General features: G+C 52.5%; 1 protein-coding gene across 4 annotated transcripts in view; it reads right to left on the bottom strand.

Moving 5' to 3' along the window:
* The window catches only part of MID2 (midline 2), a 77,638-nt gene that overhangs the window by 42,596 nt on the left and 13,140 nt on the right, over window positions 1-21,902 (bottom strand). For all 4 annotated transcript variants that reach the window (XM_017819406.1, XM_017819423.1, XM_017819414.1 and 1 more), the window contains exon 2: window positions 16,051-16,772. In XM_017819406.1, the coding sequence (XP_017674895.1) occupies window positions 16,051-16,716 (666 nt within the window). In that variant the 5' untranslated portion in view covers window positions 16,717-16,772. The remainder of the gene's footprint in view (window positions 1-16,050; window positions 16,773-21,902) is intronic.

Here is a 21,902-nt window from a genome sequence, read left to right as displayed (position 1 = left end):
TGCCATGGAATGGGGGGAAGATAAGGGGAAGGGTTTGGTTCCCACATGAGCTTCCTAACTCTCCCAAGGCTCTGGTCCTGTATAAAAGGAGCTTTGTTTGTGCTGCTGTGTTAGAATCATGGAATGGTTTGGGTTGGAGGGGACCTTAAAGACCACCCAGTTCCAACCCCCTGCCATGGGCAGGGACATCTTCCACTAGACCAGGTTGCTCCAAGCCACATCCAACCTGGCCTTGGACACTTCCAGGGAACCGTTCAGTTCCTTTGTGGAAACACTGTGAGCATGGCCACAGCAGCAGAGCTGGTTCCAATGATGATTTACAAGTCAATTTTTTCCAACAATGTGCTTGAGGGCAGCACCTCGCCAGGGGCTGCCACCACCCACAGGCTGGGGGAGCTCCAGGACTCATTCCAGGGATGAAACATGGAAAGCAGCAAGAGAGAGGAGGAAGGTGGCAGGAGCAGGCTCCAACGTGCCAAGATGGGACATTTCATAGAATCATGGAATTGTTAAAGTTGGAAAAGACCTTTAAGATAATCAAGTCCAACCATCAATCCAGCACCACCACCATATTCACCACCAAACCATGTCTCCAAGTGCCATATCCACACATTTTTGGAACATCTCCAGTGATGGTGACTACACCATTGCCCTGGGCAGCCTGTGCCAGTGCTTTCTGTGACAAAATATTCCCTAATATCAAACCTAAACCTCCCCAGAGCAACTTGAGGTCATTTCCTCTCATCCTGTTGCTTGTTAACTGGGAGAAGAGGTCCCATCTGAGTCTCCCCTTTTCTGAACAACCCCAGTTATTTGTGCCTCTTGCTAAGAGGGGTTTCAGTTAGAGCATCTCTGTCATCCCAGGAGGGATTTGGTGGAATGCTTGGCATTGGTGTGTCCTCACATGGAATGTGAACCTTCCCCTGATGTCAGTGTGGGCTGGTGATGGTGCTGGGTTGACAGCTGGACTTGGTTATCTTAAAGGTCTCCTCCAATCTTAACAAGTCTATGATTCCATGATTCTAGGACTAATTCAGGGTATCAAACCCCCCGCTCAGTTTTGACCCACCTCGTGCCCCCTCAGAGAGGAGCCACCACCCAGGAGTCGCTCATGTATCACATTAATTAATCCTGAGTGGAATACAAAATAACTCAGCATCAGTCTGAGGCACAACCTCCATCTGGCACGGCCTCCGACCAGAACTCAGATACAAAACAAGAGAAAATCAAAGAAAAAAAAAAAAAAAGAAAAAAAAAAAGGAGGAGAGAGAAAAAAGGAGAAAAATGGATTAAACTCCAGAGTTCAGCCAGTGACATGTTTAATTGCTAATGTGGCTTTGGGATTATTCTTTTTTAAGACTTTTCTACCAGCCCAGCTGGTGTCATCCTCTAATACCCAGCAAGCAGCAAACAGATTGCAGGAGACGCGTTGTGCTCTCATTGCGCTTTTTGCTAATAAATAAATAAATAACTAAATAAAGAAAGAAATAAATACAGATCAAAGAAGCGAAAAAAACCCCCTTCTGGTAGCTTTTCCCCCACCTCTGTTTCCCAACTGGTCCCAAACATATTTCCTGCTGGGACTGACAAGGAACACTGTGAAATTCAAAATCGCAGCTTTAAGAATCAAGTGGCATCAGACGAAATGGAAGGGGCTGAGTTTGACACAAGGGATGATGCAGAAGAGGTTGAGTGAATGCTGTCCTGGGCAGAGTCATGGGCTTCCCAAGGCAGGGGCATTGCACGAGGGCAAAGGGGGTTCCTGCTGAGGATGAAGTCCTTGATTCCCTGCGACCTGTGCCAGGGCTGAGACACCCTCCTCCCAGTCCTAAACGCTAATATGGATTTTTTCCCAGTGGCCACACCACCACCTCTGTGGGCGGGTGGGAAGCAAGGCATTTCCCTCCCATTTCACCAGGAATACCACAAAAACAAACCCATGACAATAATTTCTCTTCTTTCGGGGGGTAACAACCAGGCTACGCCTGAGGTAGGTTGTGGGGCTCAGAGATGGCAGTGAGGTGAAGGAGGAATAAGGATGCCCAAACAGTGAGTCCTGGCAGTGCTTGCCAACCCAAAACCGCCAGCACAGCCCAGCAGAGCCGTGGGGACATGTGCTACTGGGAACGCTGTGGGGTGGGCTTCCCCTGAGGGGGGCAGACCCTCCATGAGCAGCGTGGGAGATGTGCCCAAGGAAAGCCAAAACGAGGTGAAGACCAGGCAATAAATAACCAGCGCTTTGTCTGCAGCGGAAGCATCGGCCAACGGACCGACAGCGGATTCCTCTCCCCGCGGCGCTCCCATCCCAAGCAACTGGCACTCGTTTGCATCAGCCAGCCCAGCACTGCCCAGGAGCATGCTCTTATGGGAAGAGAGAGGGTATCCCTATGGGAAAAGCTCTGACCCCTTGGGTGGACAAGCTGGCACATGGCTTGTCCTCACAATCACAGGTGGGCAAAATGCTGGGCAGGACGAGCCTTCAGCCTCGGGTACAACACCCATAGCACAGCTTTGCTGTCAAAATCCTCAAAATTCACCCTTTCTTCTCATGACTTATAAGATTAAAGCAAAACCCCAGCACTCTTCCAGCACCGATGGAATGGCACCAGCCCCCTCAGACCCCGTGGCACTGCAAAGGGACCCACAGCAGCTATGGATCTCCCTTGCCTCTGACACAGTGCTCAGAGCTGGCACTCCAACAGCACAGAAAGCCCGAGAGCATCCCAGGAGCAGTTTGTCACAGGGATGGCACCAAAGTGGGGCCTCACCAAGTGCCACAGCAGCGTGATGCCACGTGGGAGCCGTGATATGGATACACAGATGCTGTGGGAGCAGGCAGAGCCTGACCTTGCCAGGTGAGCAGATGTGGCATTTCATCTTGGAGGAAGCAGATGTGCTGCTACATGGCCCCTGGAGATGGACTGAGTTCCCAGGATTCACACTTTGCCTGTGTCCTGCCACTTCCAGAGCCTCCTGAAGTGGAGGGGGTGTCTGAAGACAGCGGGTGTTGCAATGACTTGGTTTGGTCGGCAGATCGATGCTTCCCGAGGGACTGGGGAAGAGCCCAGCCATGCAGGAGGGGGAATCTGGCACAAGCAAACTCCAGCTGATGCCAGCAGCATCCTCACCTGCACGGGAGGGGACAGGGCACTCACCCTTCCTTCTCCCAGCAGGAGCATCAGCCCTTCCAGGGTCAGCACAGGAAAAGTCATCACTTCTCCAGGCATGTAAAACCCCACAGAAGGACCAAAGGGCCCGTGAAACACCTGCCAAGTGTTGGCTGACTTTGTGAGAGCTGCTGGGGGGTGGCTGAGTGCCCACCCCATCCAACCTACACTGCCCTCTCATGGCTTCAGACACATGTGATTCAGCCTCCATTTACAGGTTGGACTCGAGATACGGGAGATGGAGTGAAAGATGCACCAAGAGAAGAAGGCAAGCCTCTCCCTCTACTTAATGAACGATAAATTACCTGAACTCAATTAACATCTGCCCTGGAAGAGCAGACGGAGCATGGCCAAGGGTGGGGACACATCCACCTCCACCCATGTGTTCTGGGGCAGGTGGAACACCTCCAGTATGGTCACTGCTCTCCAGAGACAGCGAGGTAGAACGTGACCCCAAAGGTCCCTGCACCCAATGAGCAAATGAAGCCCCTCTTCGCCTTCCTGCACAATACTGTGCTCTCTTTGACATGACAACAAATGACCCAGAGAGGTGGAAAGGATCTTGCCCTCAATCCTGCCTCCGGAGTGCCAACTCCTACATGCTTCACCTCTTGAAAGCTGAACGGCAAGACCTTAAAACAAGGGGCTGACAGTAAATCATTAACAGCACATAAACTTTGGTTGGAAAACTGACAACTCCACTTCAAAACAAGGCAGAGAAAAATCAATAGCTCTTTCCTCCACCAACTGAGCTCTGAAACCTGGAGCTGGCCGTGCCCTCCTCTCAGCCATCCTCTGCCTCTCTGAGGCCAAGTGCACAGAGCGCGGGTTTAATGATGGGAAACTGAGGCAGAGCAACCAAGAATCTGCCACAGGCGAGCTGGGAGCAGGAGGTGAATTCTCAAGAGCTGTTTGGGGGGCTGCTGCCCAAAGCAGAGCTGGAGGAAGACAGCCTGTCCAGCCAGTGTGAGAGGGACCACGTGTCCCGGGAGCCAGCTCATGGCAGTGACAAGGACAGCATCCACACCTGCTGTCTTAAATCGATTTAATTGATCTTGGCAAAGATTAAAGTCTTTCTCAGACAGAGCCAACAGAGACAGAACTCCCAGGAAAGACAGAATCTCTTGCAACTTTCTCAGCAGGTCTTGGTCTCACTGAGGGATGTCCCAGCAGCATCAGCAAAGCCTGGGAAGAGGCCATGGCCCAAGGTGCAAGTTCCAGCTGCCAAGCCAGCGGTGCTAAGGAGTCAGGAGAGATAAATCTCTTTCCTAGAAGCAGAGAGGATGCAGATCTCAACAACTGCCTGCTGCTGCACCTCTCTCTCCAACCCTGCCACTGGAGGACAACACCCTGTAGTCCCCATGTCGGTGTCCGACGGCGTCTGGGAGGAGAAAGCAATTAAAGCCACAATATGTGTCCCACCTCCACCCCTCCAATGCATAAATAACCTGCTCTGTCCCCACCTGTCACATTCCAAACAAAACTGGTAAGTTCACGTTGCAAACAGCATTCCTAATACACATTCCCCCTCGCTCCCAGCTCCTTTCTCCGCAACAGCCTCTCTGAGCATCCTTCCATTTTCCAGCCTGCTTGGCTTCCTGCTGGATCTGAGTGTCAGGAATCTCTGCTAACAAAGGCATTGCTGTTGCAAGCCAGGTGTGGCTGAAGAGAAATTTGGGTTCTCCTGGCTTTAACTTAGTGATTAATCTCCTAAAACATAACGTTCCTGACCCTGCCACAGGCTCATAGCTCACCAAGACCTTCACGTGGCTTTATGCCTGCAGAAGCTGTCAGGGAATATGCTGCTTTCAACTTCTGCACCCAATAAACACACAAACCTCCATCCAGTTAATAAAAAATGGTTCCACGGACAACTTATCCAGGAAAAACACCATTTTAAGCAGTATGGAAGTACTCAGGGTGAGTTACTTTGAGATGAACCTTTAAAAACACACTTCAGAAAGAGATTTGGGTTTCATCAGCTGTCACCCTGCAGCCCCATTACCCCTGAACCACTTGGAAACCTCTCCTCCTCCGCAGTACTGGGAGAGCTTCAGGCAGGACACAGCTCCCTCCTTGGGAGGCCAAAGAGGGGACTTGTTTTTTTGGTGGTTTCCATTACAGGATGGATTTTTATGGATCGTTCCGCCACAAGCACCAGACTCCAGCCAGGACACGGAGCTGCAGCAAGCACATCCACCAGGCTCTCTCGTCTCCCAACCTTTAGTTTCCAATCATCCTCATCATAAAAATAAACAAATGGAGCCAAAGAGCTCATGTTGAAAGACAACCCATGCGTGTTTTCTCTTGGATGCCGGATGTCTGGTTCCCAAAAGTCCTTTGGAGAAACAAGGGAGGAATCTGGATTTATTGTTTTGGCACATCCCCCATGGCACACACCTTTTTGCACGCTATTTGCTGAGCTTATCCCATAAATCAGAGATGCCCATAAGAGCACAAAGGGGTTCAGCCAGCTCACAAGGATTTGGCTGCAGGTCGTGATGATTTTGAACACTAAAATGCCCAAATCCCAGTTCCTGGTAAGCAAATGTGCTTGGAAAAGTTGGAGCGCTCAGATGGGGCCACACTCAGAGGAGACAGCAGGGTGCAGGGCAAGGCAGGGGATGCAGATTTATCCAATAGCTTCCTCAGGAGGAAAAGGGGTTTCCTGCTGGGAGCATCCCACCATGTTCCCTGGCCACTGTGGCCACTTGCACTTATTCTGGCCATGGGGCAGGAGCCCGTCCTGCCCTCAGCTGCCCAGGTCTGTCCATCCTCAAGCACATTTGGTGAATCACCACATGCACAGGGCTGGCAAGGTCAGAGCCATGGGGAGTTCATGCTGCTGGTGGTGCTTGATATCCCCTCCTGAGAACGCTGCTGGGCATGTTCCCATCAAAGCAAAACATGCTCCCAAACTAACCAAATAAAGGCAACAGGCAGGACCATGAAATGCCTAATCCACACCATACAGAGGGAGATGACTGGAAATATCCCTGCTCCTCACATCTGAGGCTCCATTTGCTCCAGGCAGTAGAGCCAAGGATGCTGATCTATGCCCCAAAATGGTCGCCCGGCTTCCACTTTAAACACCTGAGGGCAGCCCTAATCCTGCTGTGCATGGCCAGAGCCCATTGCAGGGGACTGGCAGGCCAGGGGGATTGAGGATTGACTGCCTTGTTAGCGCTGCCACCCAGCCCAGCTGCACAGCCCACGGTGGCCCTTCCACCTCCTGACATGATGCTCTGTCACACATCAGAATTACAGATGCTGTATGCACACACTGCACATTGTACAGCAACACAGTGTCATGACATCCTGCAAGGACAGCGCTCTCCAGCTGCTCCAGATGTGCCCTCCTACGGACCACCCAGCTAAGAGCTCAGAAACAACATCAGAGGTGCAAGAACTTGTTCATCGGGAAGCCAGCTCAGGAGATTTTGGGGACACACCTCTGCTTTCCTCACCACAGACCTACCTGCTTGTCGATAAAGATCAAACCCAGGTGGGCTGATCTGCCACAGCTCACAGAATCCTTTGGGACGGAAAAGACATTTAAGGTCAAATGAAAAGGTCACAGCTGTGATGGGGAGTGGACTCTGCCAGCTCCATGGGACATGCCAAGCTCCACAGAGGCCCACGAGCACCTTTCAGCAAGGGAATGGTTTCCCTGGAGACCCCGAAAGCCCAAAGCAGGAGGCAGGACACTCCAGGGACCAGCCAGGAGCTGGGACACTCCCTGGGTAAGGTAACCCCCCACTCCTCAAGGTCCTGAGATCCATCTCCACACCCAACACGGGAGGATTTATCAGCAGAACTGCTGCTATTGCACATTGATGTCTATAAAAGGGTACATCAAACTACACCGATTGGATATTCAAAGCTGGTTGTTTTTTTTTTAAAAAAGCACATCAGCTGTCAAGGTAAAATCACTTAATTACACTTGTCAGGTGTTTCAGTGGCTAATGTGATAATAATAGCAATATTCAGCACCGCAGAGCAGGGCTTCGAGCCTGCTGAGAAATTCATCTGACGCTCAATTGCACGTAGCCGACTCTCCGAATTACTAAAGCTACTGAACGTTGCTGGGACCCATTTTCCACGGATGCACGCGCCGGGAATGGCTGAAGGGAGCCCGAGGAGAGCCAGCGCCATCCCCAGCGCTCAGCCAGAGGCATCAGCTGAGCTCTGCTCATTCCCTCTCCTGAATATTCATCGTGCCCAAACGCAATATATCCTGAATATTAAACAACAGCTACTCAGGGCAGGAATATCAATCCTTCGGCAAAGCCCTCAGTTGTTTTGGGAGCGGAGGGCTGTGGGTGCCGGGCAGGGGGAGAGGGAAAGCACTGCTCCTTCTCCATCTCCTAGGGAGGTGAGTGCTGGGTGAGTGGGCTGGTGGCCTCCCAGCAGCCACCCTGCAATCCAGGAGCTGCAAGGGCACACAGCCCCATGCTGAGGGCACACAGCCCCTGTGCCACGCAGGCAGGAGCACAGTGGGCAGCACAACCCCTCCACTCAACCCCACATCCCAGTGATGGTCCTGGGGCAGCAGTGCTGCCCAGCCTCTAAGCAGGGCTATGCCCTGCAAAACTGCTGGCAAAGCACTTTTCTTAAAGAGAAAATGGTCTTTGTTTCCCTCAAATGAGAGTGCTCACAGGGCAGCACCTTCCAGCACAAGCATCCTGAGACCCCTCACCCCATCCCATCGAGCTCTGCCCACCACAGTCTGGCTTCAGGCAGGGCTTGTCACTGACATACCTGAAGTGCCAGGAGCAGAAAGAGGGAAAAAAATCCAAATAAAGTAGAAAATGCAGTGGCTGTGAGCTCTCCAGAAACACAGCCGATGGACAGAGGAGGATGGAGACTCGCACCCCTCTCAGCCCCTCAGTGCAAGAGGGTCAAGTGAAAGGGAGGCATGTCTGCTCAATAATCTGCAGCTGTGGGAGGGAGGAGCAGACAGGTAACCAGACCCTTCTGCAGAAACACAAGGTCACGTTTTGGGATACAAGTGTTGCAAGGGAAACACACCTACATGTTCAGAAATGGAAAATTCAGAGTAAAAGCTCTGAAAAATAAGGGGGGGAAATGGGGATAAAAGGGCATAGGTAGCATGAGCTTGCTGGAAGCAGGAGTGCTGCAGAGGAGCTGAGGATAAACAGTCTTAAACAGTGTCCTGCCCTTGGGCAAAGGGTGGATCTGCAAGGAGCAAACCAAGCTTACAGGAACACCAGGAGCAGAAAATGTATCTGAGGACCCCAAAAAGCAGCTCCCCAGGGATGGACCACTAGGCACAGCTGAGGTGGTAGAGCATCACCTCCCACACAGGGAACACACCACTGCTGGGACTTCCCGTGGGACCTGGAGTCCCACTAATCCTTTTCATTATCATTTTTTAAGTTTACTTTAAAACGTGGAAGTGAAAGAACTGAAGCTCAGCTCACACCCTTCAAACAACCACAAACCAGAAGGCTTGAAAAGAACACGGCTTGCAGTGGTTTCAGGAAGCACAGGTTCCCGTTCTGGGAAGGAAACAGCGTGCACAGGGGTACATTCTCCCTCACAGAGTTCGTATTGCAAAAAAACCACGGAGAGAAGAATAAGGATCGAATGGAAATTCAGAAACTGCAAAAGATAACACAGAACTGAGGCATCCAGAGAGATGTTACAAAGAAAACTAACATAAAAGTGTCTATATTGTTAACAACTCTGTTAACAGAGGGGAAAAAACATAATCTGTGAAATCATGTGCCAAGGGATGAGTGGAGCAAAGATTAAGGTTGATGGGAACATAAACTGGCTTGAAAAACTCCGGGGCGATGGCAGAAGGACCAGCATGGACATGTCACAGCCCATGGACAGATTCCTCTCCAGAGGGTTAATGGCACCTTCCTTGGTGTCTTCATCTTCCCAGAACAAGTCAACCCTTCAAGCCCCATAGCCCCATCAGCCTGATCTGCCCTTCTCATCTCGCACCTCACTATCTTCACACTCACAGATCTGATAAGAACCACACATTTTGGTTTATCAAGCCCAAAAAGGGTGGAATTCATGCACATACTTAACCATCACCTTCAGCACTTCCTACTGATTGAGGCTGATGCAACGGGTGAACAGACTGATACCAGCCACTTTCTGAAATTAGGGCATTTGGAGGGGAGACTTTGATCAAAGAAGATGACACCTGTTATTTAAAAATAATCTCATCCGCCAACCATCTTCCTCCCTCCACAGACCTCGGACTCCAGTCCTGGCTTGCCCAGGACACAAAGGCTGAAGATTAATCTTCCAGCCTCATCCCAAACACAGCATCACTGAGTGATTTTCACACAGCTTTATGCTTTCATTTTCCATCTCAAGCTGCTCTTGAGATAGCAACATTGAAATCATCTTGGATGTGAGTGTAGGTTTGGAAAAAAGCGAGAGATTAATCTAACCAACACTGTTTTGCAGCTCTGCTATCTCAATCCTCATAACAGTTTAGCTTAATAAGAAAAAAAAATCCAAACCCTCCCCAAAAAGCAGATTTCTGAGAAGAAAAAAATTTATCAAAGATCTTAGCCCTCAGTGCTGATTCCTGGCCCCTGTGACCTCCAAATGATCAATATTTAAGCAGGATGCATCAAGGATGAGGCAGGAGGATCTTCTGGGTCTTCTAGGTGCTCTGGCACTGAGAGGGAAGCAACAGGGATGAGAACCCTGTGTGGGGGACCCTGGTGTGTGGCACAGGTCCCTCTGCTCAGGGAGGTCACTAGGTGACAAACTTGTCCCAAGATAACACTAAAAACACCCGGTGTTGTGGGGGAGCTTGAACCATGGCTGAGCTGGGGAGGGCAAAGCCCCACTGCCCACACGGCTGGGGCTGCAGCACCCATGGAGACCACATATCCTCTTCCAGCATCCCCACAGCAGTGAGGGGTTCCAGCCCCCCCCCACCTGGAGCAAGCCTCAGCTGGGCCTGCATCCCTTCCTCCAAGGGGTCTGGAAGTGAAGCAGCAAAAGCACATCTGTCTGGTTCAGCGCTCAGGGGCCGACAGCTCCGGCACCACCAAAGCTCTGTTCCTGCTGGGAACAGCCCCCATCTGCTGCGTGGGAGTCTCAGCAGTCACAACTGCAGCCCTCGTCCTCGGCTGACTCTTCTTGGTGTGGAGGCATACAGACACAGGCACTGAAATTCCTCTGAGCCCCATGGCAGTGCAGTAAATTATAAATCAAGCAGCAATCCGTGACTCACCCAGCGCTAGTGGGAACACGCTCGCAGCTCCCAGGTGAACAAGTCCCACGTGGCAGCACGACGGAGAGTTTTTCTCAATTTTCTACCCCACCACTCTCCTAAAAGCCTTGGAATCACTACCAGCTCTCTGCACAATTTGTCAGCTCGGGGAGGTTTTGTTAATCCTGGTTCCATTCTCACAGCCCCATGGGAGGCAGTGCTGCTCCGGCAGGTAACAGAGGATGGGATTTCTGCCTGGCTCATGGCTCTTTTTCCAGAAGAGGGGGGATGTAAGTGTTACAAGACACAGCTTTTCTCTTTCTTTTGCATGTTTCCAGCCTGTCAATCTACAGAAGCCTCAGCAACAGCAGAGGAAAAGCCTCCTCAGAGCTGGCCCTTTCTCTGGCTCCTCAAAGGGAGCAGAGCTCACAGAGAAGCCACGGACAGCAGACAATAATTAAGGCAAAATCCTTTCTTCCAACACTCCTTCCAGCACAAATCATGGATGGAAGAGCCAGCTGGAGCTCTGCAGAGACTCCTTCTTGCTGTATCCCTCTGTGTAACCCTGTGCTGGCCCCGGCACGGCAGCGGCACTGCGGTGCAGGCAGGACTCCGGCAGGCACTGAAGAGAGGGTGGCAATTATGAGTTTCAAGCAATCTGAATTTATAATTGGCTGAGATTTCACTCAGCAGATAACGCACTGCCGTCCTGGGCACTTGCTGTATCTAGGTCAGGCCATTAGTTTTGCTCTTAATCTACACACAGTTTTAATTTCATCTTTAATGTCAAATTCCAGCCAGCAAGCTGAGCCAGCGCATGACTTTGTCACTGATTGCATTCAACATCTCGACCCCTCCTGAACCCACAGAGAGGGAAAACAAGCACCAACATCCTGATGTACTTGGACCACTCCCAGCCAAGCTCACGCAGTCGCAGCACTGGCTCTGCCTGTTGGACTGGGAAATCAGAGAATCATGGAATGGTTTGGGGTGGAAGGGACCTCAAAGACCATCTATTCACCCCCCTGCCATGGGCAGGGATATCTTCCACTAGACCAGGCTGCTCCAAGCTCTGCTCAATCTGGCCTTGAACACTTCTAGGGGTGGGACAGCCGCAGCTTTTCTGGGCAACCTGTGCCAGTGTTTTAGCACCCACACCATAGAAAACTTTTGGGAAGCAGAGGCCATTGCCACCAGGGACCCAGCCTGGTCCATGCTGCCGGTGGATGCTTCACCCACCACACAAGGTGCTGCATGGGACAGCAGGACAGGCAGTGCACGGCTGAGCAAGGACACACAGAGCAGAGCACACTCCAAGTGACACACCCAGGGCACCCCAGACCTCTGAGAGCTCACAATGGGGGGTTCAGGACAGGAAGTGACCTTGAGGGTGGGCTGCGGAAGGATAGGAGATACAAGGATGCCTTCAAACATGCCATGTTAACTCAGGTCCACTTTCTGAGGACACCCTCATGCCCCTCACCTCATCCTCACATCACTCATGGGGTGCCACACCTGCCCTCACCTGCAGGACACTGCCACCAGTATTTCATCCCCCATTATCTCCTCAGCTCTCCAAGCATGTCAGCACAGCACTGGGAAGGAGCCACTCCATTACAGATATTTTCCTACCCCAAGAGCTGTTGTTCCCTTCCCTCACTGTCTCTGCAGCTGATAACCCTTGACATGAACCTTCCCAGTAGAACAGAATGCTGCTGCATCTATCCCAGGCATCCCAGCTTCAGAAAGCTCCCGGACACGCTCCAGCGCTCCGACCTCTGCCCCATCCTGCCCAGCATCCACGTGGTCCCTGCTTAAATCCGGAAAACTGCTCACCCTGGCCAGAATCTTTACAGCATGAACAAGTGGGGTTCAGGTTGCACAAAATAAACCCATCACACGTGTTAAAGGGATTAAAGACGGTTCCTACAACATGTGGAGGTGTATAATACAGTATAGACGGATCATTGCAGAGCATCCACAGGGAAGTCAGGCTGCTGGCACACTCTAGAGACTTTGGATGACAAACCACCTTCGAGGGAAGGGGAGCACTAGGGGGAGGTTTCTGGTCTATACACAACAGTCCAGTTTCAGGCACTCAGCTCTTCTAAAGAAAGAGAAAAAATCCCCCACCAAAGATTTCTGTGGAAAGCACAGTCCTTCTGACAACAGGAAGTTACTCACTTCAAAAACCCAATTTTCCATCAAAAAAAATCCAACCTGAAAGGCGTTTCCAGCTCGCTCGAGCTGCAGGATCAAAGCCAGGGATTAAGTGCATCTGCTCACTGCTGGCTGCCCGAGTGTGTCATGGAGCTCTGGGAGCAGACACGGAGCTCACCGACAACATCCTGTGGAGGGCCAGAGCCCTGCCGTGGGCACGGGACACAGGGCAGGCCTGCAGGAGCAGCAGCATCCTACCAGCACCTTTTTAAGGGTTTCAACTACTTCAGGTACTTGCAAGGATTTTGAGCACTGCTAGGGAGCGTGGGGTGGCCAGAGCTGTGGACTGAGGCCGTGCAAGGAGATGGCACAAGATGATAAAGCAAACACATTGGCTCTGCTGGTAAAGCCCAGCACTGATGCCAAGCAATTCCTGCAGCGGAGGTAGAGCATTAGGAAAAGAGACACACAAAACCAGCCCAACCAGTGCACAGCCAGAGACAGGGATGTGCTAGAGGATGAGCCAGAGGAAGGACACACCGGGGTCCCCCCTAGGTAGTTGTGGCCACCCTCACCCCTGCTCCCCATCCAGCTCCAGCCCTGCAGTGAGTGGGGAGCTGGGCAGGATGAACAGCACAGGAAGAACGTTTGCAGCAGAGGAGAGCTTCCCTACACAGCCAAAATCACTTCAGACTGTTATTTAAAAGGAAAAAAAAAAATAGTGTTCTGGCAACCTGCAAAGCTTCCTCAGATGGATTTGCGTGGCTGGCATGGACCAGATCAGGGAGGAATATTCCAAGGTTTTAATTTCCCTGCCCAGGTTTTATTGTGTGCAAACATACGTGGTCATTGCTTTCGAAGGTTTCCAATTTGCAAACATCTCCTCATGGGAAAAGAATGTCCTGCACTATGGATGGGGCTGCTGGCACGGCTCCACGCACCGAGGAAGCTTAGGTGAGGCATGATGTGATGGGAGATGGGCACATCAGGGGCTGCAGGCAAATCCCAGCCTCCCCCAGACCCCATTTGGCAGCACTGACCCAAAGCCAAACCTCGTGGCTGGAACACAGGGAAGGAAAAACCAACATCCAGGACATCCCACCGCCCATTCCTCATGCTGTCATGGGCGTTTAGTCACAGCACCGGGCACCTTGCAGCAGGTTTGGGAGAGTTCAGAGAGGGGCAGGTGGGAAACCAGCCCAGGATACCGGACATCTAGGAAGATTTCTTTCTAGGCATCAGTCTGTTTAAGAACAAGGAAGAAAAAAAATAATCTGGTCTGCACAAAAAAACCCTCAAGTCTTCTGCGTTTTTGCTGGAGCAGCAGAAGTATTCCTTCTGCCCTCAAAATCCATGAGAGCAGAGAGAGGGGTTTTGTTCTGAACATGAACAGGACAAAGAGTCAAGAAAAGCACTTTTGGGTCAGAACAAGCATGGTACATGAAGGGAGAAAAGACTAAGGAAGCAGCAGCTGGGAAAGGCATGAGCAGGGTTCTAATGGGAAGATGACTGCTGCCACAGCCTCATCAGCACGATGGGACCTGTTGTAGTTTTTTTCATATTAAAAAAAAAAAAAGGTTTAAAAGCGTGGTGGTTTATTTTTTTTTTTTGCAGGCTCATCCAGATCGCACAGGGGACAGAGAGGGATTTCAAACTTTATATAGGGCAAACATCAGCCATGCAGGTTCACATCACATTCACTGCAACCACAGCCCCCGCATAAAGATTGAGCTTCAAAGTGCTCTGGAGGGAACCTGGGAAGTTTGTTAGCTCCCTCCTGAAGACCAGCAGAACAGTAACTCAGTTCAGATCAATATGTGCCATGAGTGAAAGGGCTGGAGAGGCATCACCCACTTCTGCCACTGCAGCCCGGGGGGAATTAGGATAGAAAAGGTGGGCTAGAAAAAAAGCTCCCGCTGCTGGAAACGCTCCAGTGGAAGCAAGACCCCAGACAATGGGACCATGGGGAGATCTTCAGAAGCCTTCAAATCCTTGTCAGCCTTCAGCCACCCTATCCTCTCTAGGCAAGGTCCTTCTGGGAGACACAGAAGTGTTCAGGCCAGCCCCCTCAGGGATGGCATCTGCAAGGAGCCAAAGTGCTGAGATCCCATAGGAGGGTGGAGGACAGAAGGGGAGTTTGAGGCACTTGGGAAGCTCCGACACTGCCTCATTGGATCACAGAAGGATCTGGGTTGGCAGTGACATTCAGAGACCATCCAACCCACACCCCTGCCATGGGCAGGGTCACCTTCCACTAGCCCAGGTTGCTCCAAGCCCATCTAACCTGGCCTTGGACACTTCCAGGGATCCAGGGGCAGCCACAGCTTCTCTGGGCAACCTGTGCCAGGGCCTCCCCACTCTCCCAGGGAAGAATTTCTCCCTAATCTCTGATCTAACCCTGCCCCCTGCCAGTGTGAAGCTATTCCCCTGTCACTCCATGCCCTTGTCCAAAGTCCCTCTCCAGCTCTCTTGAAGCCCCTTTAGGCACTGCAAGAGGCTCTAAGATCTCTCCGGAGCCTTCTCATCTCCAGACTGAACAATCCCACCTGTCTCAGCCTTTCTTCCTAGTAGAGAGGTTCCAGCCTTTGGACCATTTCTGTGGCCTCCTACAGACCTGTTCCAACAGGTCCATGTGCTCCTTGTGCTGGGGGCCCCAAAACTGGACCCAGTGCTCCAGGGGATCTCACCAGAGCAAAAGGGGAGAACCTCCTCCCTCCACACTGCTGGGGATGCACTCAGGACACAGTTGGACTTCCAGGCTGTGAGCACACATTGCCAGGTCATGTCCAGTTCTTCACCCACCAGCATCCCCAAATCCTTCTCCACAGGGCTGTTCCCAACCCATCCATCCCCAAGGCTCAGAGCCTGAGCCTTCCCTCTCACAGTGGAAAAGCTCTGAGCAAGCTGGCTCAAGGGGGACACAAAAGCATTCCTGGAGCACTTCCTAGGGCTCAGTGGTCCTCAGGCACAGGGTGAGCCTGCAGGGGAGGATTTATGGACAGTGGGAGGTTTCCATGTGCTGCAGCCCGTGGACTGGGAGACTGCGGAGCAGCTTTCCCAAAGGAAATGGCCACAGTCCAACCTGTCCTGCTCCCATCCTCCAAGAGAGCTGAGCAGGCACGGCCCGAGGGCTACGGCATTAGGGGATGGTGCCACAGGTCTCCCAGGACACTGCCATCCCAGCTCTCCCACAGGACAAGGCAAAGCAACACTGACATCTAGAAGCCCAATGGCATTTGGGTCCAACACCCAAACTCGGCACACACATCCCAGCAGGAGAAAATAAAACAGCAAACACTTTGCCCTAATGGCAAGACCAAGACCCAGCTCAGCCTCCTGGTACCACGATACCAGAGGAGCCCAGCAGTTGCATCCCACAGATCCTTCAGGAGCTGTTTGGCTTAAATATGAGGTGCTGCTTGGGGCACCTGGAACCAGACCCTGCTCTGAGCACTGGCAGACACAGCTCCTGTGGACGACTGCACTGCCACGGCCACGCCAGCTCCTTACCTTCAGCTTCTCGAAGCGATCGCTGAGCGATGCCACTTGGTGGTCCCGGTGGCGGCCCACCAGTTTACATAAGGCACAGATGAGCTGGTCATCAGCGACACAGTACATGTTCACCTTCTCGTTCTCGTGCTCCAGGCACGTGAGTCCACGGAAGTGCGCGTCGGGCACCGGCTCCACCAGCCGGTGGCTGGTGAAGGGCTTCTTGTTGGGGTGGGTGGCCCGCAGGCAGCGGTCACAGTAGGACACCTCGCAGGTGATGCAGGTCTTGACAGCGTCCCGGGGCGGATCCTGCTCGCAGAACTGGCAGGAGATCCTCTCGCTGGCCACGGACATGGTAGGGCTGTTGCGGTAGGTCCTCTCGCGGCGGCTCTCGCTGGGGGAGTTGGGGCCGCTCAGGGAGGCCTTCTGGAAGCGGTCGATGATGTTCTGCAGGGTCACATTTCTCTTGAGGCCCTCCAGGCCCCGGTGGTTGAGGGAAATGACATAGCGGCAGGTGGGGCACTGGAAGGCGGTGATGGGCTCAATGGACTCGCTGGAGGAGCAGCTGGACACCAGGATGCGGTGGGCACAGCTGAAGCAGAGGCTGTGGGCACAGGGCAGCAGGAGGGGGTCCTCAAATAACTCCAGGCAGATTGGGCAGGTCAATTCTGACTCCAGTGTTTCCATCTTTAGTTAACACGATCCTGATTCAGCATGAAAAACCAGGGAAGGTGGTCGGGAACCTGAGAGGGAGGAGAGCAGAGACATGAGACAGCAGCTACAGCGACTCTCCTGGGCAGCTCCTCTCCTCCAGCAACAGGCACCCAGGCAGGTCAAACATGTCACCCCTGCAACACCCCAACACTCTTTACAGCCCAACACTGTCATTACAGCCCAGCCAGGCCCCTGCAAGTGCACCAGTGTGGCTGAAGCCTCTCACTGAGGTGTCTCGCCCCACCATCCCCCTGAACCAAACCACCGCTGTGGAGCAGTGGGACAAGAGCCGTAGGGAGGAATGGGAAATGTGCAGCAGCAGCTGCCCTGACACCTTCAAGCAAAGCCAGGGAAGGACTTGGACCACAAGGCTGGAGACAAAACAAGGAGAAACCACACGATTTCATGTTTGTGTTGCTGAGCGCTGCTGAGGACTGGGGTGGGGCCGTGCTGGCATTCCATGCAGAGGGGCTGCACTGTACAGCAGAGGTAAGCCTCTGAACATCCCCTCCAGCAGCCCCAGGCCTGCCTGCTTCTGGTGAGGGGGAAAAGGTGAATCATGTCCTGGAAACTCTGAGCAGAGCATGTCGGGAGCTCTTAACACCCCATCCCGCTCCCTGCTTTTCCCGGCCATTGCTTTTTGGAGCAGGGTGGGTAGGGCAGAGCAGCGAAATTATAGTCGGCAAACTTCCACCACTGGCTGTCCTCCACTGCACTCCACAACAGCCAGGGATGCCCAAATCAACTCCAGCTGGAGGCAAACAAGCTGTATTTTTAGCTCCCTTCCCTTGCATGAGCTGGAAAAGAGCTCCCAGCAGGCGACAACCTGCTGCTCCCAGCTCCGGTTTGCAGAGCACCAGGAGCTGCACCTCGAGCACTGCCCAGCCTCTGCTGCTGTCCCAGCCTGCTCCCAAATGCCTGTCACATAGTGACATGGAACTGGATCCAGTCTCTCCTTTCTTACCCTCCACTCAGTGCACACGTGGTGTCTCCTGGTCTTCTCGACCCAGGCAAGGCAGGCACCGAGCGATGCCCACTGAGATGTCCCTTGTCACAGACATGGGGAAAGTCTCGTTCTGTTAAAGCCATAGGGACCCCTCACCCTGGCACTGCTGCAGGGACCAATCCTGTGAGAAGGAACACAGTGGCCAGCCCAGCCCTGTTTCCACCCCAGGAACACTTTGGTGGGGTACGTGGCCTCTGCTTGGGGAGAAGAGGAAAAGCTCTTCCCTGGGCAGGTAGTGAGGCCCTGGCACAAGTTGCCCTGAGAAGCTGTGGCTGCCCCATGCCTAGAAGTGTTCAAGGTCAGGTTGGATGGGGCTTGGAGCAACTCAGTCCAGTGGAAGGTGTCCCTGCCCATGGCAGGGGGTGGAACTGTATGAGCTTTAAGGTCTTTCCAACACAAACCAATCTGGGATTCTATGAAAAAGGGCCGTGTGGGGGGATGAACCAGCAGCAGGAGATGGTTTGGCTGCTGGAAGCCCCAGGCTGCTGCCAGGACCTGCAAACGGCAAATTGCACAGGTGCCTCACTGAAACCTGCACACCCCCATCCCTTCCATCACTCCCGCCCCATCACACTATCTCTTCCCAATTGCCTGAAATGGGATTTGCAAGTGCCTGAAGGAGACCTTGAGCTCCTCCCTGAACCAGCTCAAGGGGTTTATAAAATTAAATCCACTGGGTATTTCGGTATGTTCATGCTGCAGCAGCTTCTGCTGCCCAAACACAGCCTCGCACACACACGTATCCACACTTTCTTTAAAATTGTTTTTCTTTTCCTCAAGAGAGACAGTGGAAAAGTAGCTGTGTCCAAACAAGGAGAGGAGCACAAGGGCTCCCTGACAGCTTCCTCTCCGCAGCCCCCGGAGTGTTTCTCAAGCCTCAGAGCCTGCCACAGCCATGGGAAAGCGGCAGGGAGGAAACGTTCCTGGACCTCTGCCTGGCTCCTCGCACTCTGCTGCGGTTATCCCCGGATCTGCTGGGCTCCCCCATGCCCCAGGCCTGGCAGGACAAGGGAGGGCCCCCGTGTCCAGCCACAACACTCCCATCGCCAGCACTGCAGCACCTCCTGGCACTGCCCTTGGGCACTGGAGCTGTAACACCTCCCACACTGGTCCCTCGCTGTGCCCACTGCTCTGGACACAGCGGCTGCCTCACCCTAAGAGCCCAACACCCCGCTCCACACATGACCCCAGCTCGGGGGGCACAGCCCCTCTCACCTCCCCACGTGATCCATGGATTCCCTCCGGCCAGCAAACACAAAGGGAAAAAAGAAAGAAGGACAAGAGCCTGACCAAGACTGGGAAAAGAATTTAAAAATCAGAATTGGTGTGAAAGCCGCCCATTGCTGGGCCAGTCCCACAGAGCAACATCTCACGCTCCCACAAGCTCCCACATCCAACACCCAGCTTCGCACCCAGCTCCGCTGCCATCCGAGGGAAAATGACACAAAAAAGTTTAAACAGCCTTTGTCTTAGTTACCAAGTTTTTACATTAATCTTGTTTTCCTTGCTGGGACAACAACTTTTACCTGTGACATATCCAAGAGGAGCCTCAGACCCCAGGCTGGGACAGCAGCAGGTGCAGGAGCCCACTCGGAAGTGCAGGAGGAGGCACAGGAGCCTGCCTGGAGGCAGTATGGGAGCAGGCACAGGAGCCTGCCCTGGAGGCAGTACGGGAGCAGGCACAGGAGCCTGCCTGGAGGTGCAGGAGCCCCCTTGGAGGAGGCACCTGCTCCGAGGTGCTGCACCTGGCAAAGCAGCCGCTGCCGTCAGAGCCTTTCATGCCTCTCACTTTGATGTTCTCTTTGATGTCCAGGACTGACGCAGCGCAAGGAATAGCTGATTAGATTAAAATCTGTTTTCTTTAGAGTCATTAACTCCCTAAATATAAAAGTCATAAAATATCAACACTGCTTACAGACAGCCCCGTGTCACCTGTGCCCCGAGGGTCAGCGGCCCTGGCCAAGCTGGGCTGTGACAACAACGAGCAGCAGCAGCAGGTTAACAACACAGTAACATAAAAGCAAACACTTTCTTGTGTTGATTTGAGCTTTGCCCAAAACTCAAGAGAAAGAGAGAAAATAATAATAATAACACATAAAAATTATAATTAAAAAAATCAATGACTAACAAGACGGAAGATATGGGGGAAGGCAGCGAACCCCAGAGTGAGCAAAGCTGTGGGTGCTGCAGAGCCAGTGCCAGGTCCTCTGGCACTGTGCTTTTACTTCCAGCCCAGATGCATTCCAAAACCCACACGCCAACACAGAGCAGCAGGAGCATGGTGAACCTCAGGGGTTCCCAGGATACCCTTTGCAAGTTACACCAAAGGTTGTTGGATACAAAGGTTCCCCCATCGCTTCTCCCAAAGTATTTTCACAAGATCAAAGCCAAACGTGCTTCATCACTGCCTGAAGCTCAGAGGCTCATCAGGAGCGAGGCAGAGGTTTGGCACCAAGGGAAAAAGGGAGGAGAGACATGGAAGGAGAGGAGATGCCACTCACATCACCTGATCCATACCTGGCAGGGACATCCCAGTGTACGTCACCTGAGGGCATGGGCAGCCAGTCCAAAACTCATACTTTCCCCTCCAGCACCATCCAGCACCCATTTTTACTCATGTTTTTTTACAAGTCCACTCAAAATTCCCTGTGGTTTCCCCCAGCACCAACCCTGGGCAGAGCTTGGCCAGCCTTCAGAGCCCCATGCTGGGATAACTGGACCTGCTCTGACAAACCCTAATTCTGCAGGCCAGTATTTTCCACGCCACATGTGATTATTTATTTATTTTCTCTCTTCTCCCCTTTTTTTCCCCCCTCCCTCTTTTTTTTTTCTTCCCCTCCCCCCCAAAAGCTCCAGCCCAGATTGCTCAGCCCCTTCCAAGAATGAGGCTTTAGAAGAGCTATGCTGCTCCACCCGTGCATTAAGGAAAAAAATAATAAAATATGGCAACCCTTTCCTTAATTGGCTCAGTGACAGCAGGATACAAAATCTGGGCAGCAGTTGTCTCTGCGCTTTTTGTTGTCCTCGGGAAAATTAGCTCAAAATTGGATCACTGTTGAAGGGAGGATAGAACACCCCGTCCAGCAGCCACATCCCGTTCCCAAAGAGCCCAGGCTGCCCAGCACAGCTCTCACAGCAGCAGGGATCCACTCCCTCATTTGAGGCCCCCCCTCAGCTCCCCTGTCCCTGCCAGCATCAGCCTTCCCAACCAACTGCCCTGAATCTCCCCTTGGGATGGGCCTGTCTCAGGAGAAACAGGGTCCTGCAAGGGAACACGGCTCCCCAGCCGTGTAATTAGCAACAGCTTCCGACCTAGCAAAGGCACCCCAGGGAGAGGGGAGGCTGTCAGGCTCCTCCAGCCAACTCAGATCGAGTCTTACCTAATTCTTCTGTGCTTGATTTGCAACAGCTGTGCATATTTAACACCAAATTTTAAGCTCAGAGTCGCAGCCAGCACAGAGCATCCCTTGGCCCCTGCTCCTCCCTCCCAGCACACCTGAACACACTGAACAGAACTTGGCCTTTCCTCCCATCACTCCTGCCTTCACACTTTCCTTAATAACTTCACGAATTTGTCTGAGGCTTTCTGAAAATCCCAATGATCCATCTCCCAGCTGCTGTCCTCAATTATCTTATTGCCATACTAGAAAAAGAAGAACCCCCCTTCCCCATTAAACTGGATTTCCCTCATAAAAGCCAGTGTTGCTGTCCCTAATCCATCATACTGGAGCAGCATTTCCACACCAGCTTTAATTATTTTCTCAGCCAATTTGCTTGTTGCTAAAGCAAAGCTGCTCCATAATTCCCACTGCTCTCCCTGCACCTCTTAAATGAAGGACAGAGCCAAGAGGCTGCATTCCCATGCAGCAGTTCCCTTTAATGAGAGATTTGCTGGCAGTTTGGCTGCTTCATCCTTAAACCCCTCCCGAAGAGCCACCAGAGTCCACCAGGCACTGGCCATTTGTGCTCTTTAATTCCTCCATTTGCACAGCACCTCATTCCCTCTGGGAATTTCACCTTCATCGCTGCCTTCATTGATGGGATGAGACCATTTTGTTCCATCACAACATCCCCTTTCTCCTGAATGTCTCCTGTCATGCTCCAGGGTTGGGAAGGGCCCCCAACATACTACTGGATGCCCTGATCACCTCTG

This window comes from Lepidothrix coronata, unplaced genomic scaffold (genome assembly GCF_001604755.1).
Source record: "Lepidothrix coronata isolate B3197 unplaced genomic scaffold, Lepidothrix_coronata-1.0 Scaffold2, whole genome shotgun sequence".
In the NCBI taxonomy this organism is placed as follows: Eukaryota; Metazoa; Chordata; class Aves; order Passeriformes; family Pipridae; genus Lepidothrix; species Lepidothrix coronata.
The sequence above is the reverse complement of the archived record's forward strand: the minus strand, read 5'-3'. Positions and strand labels throughout refer to the sequence as shown.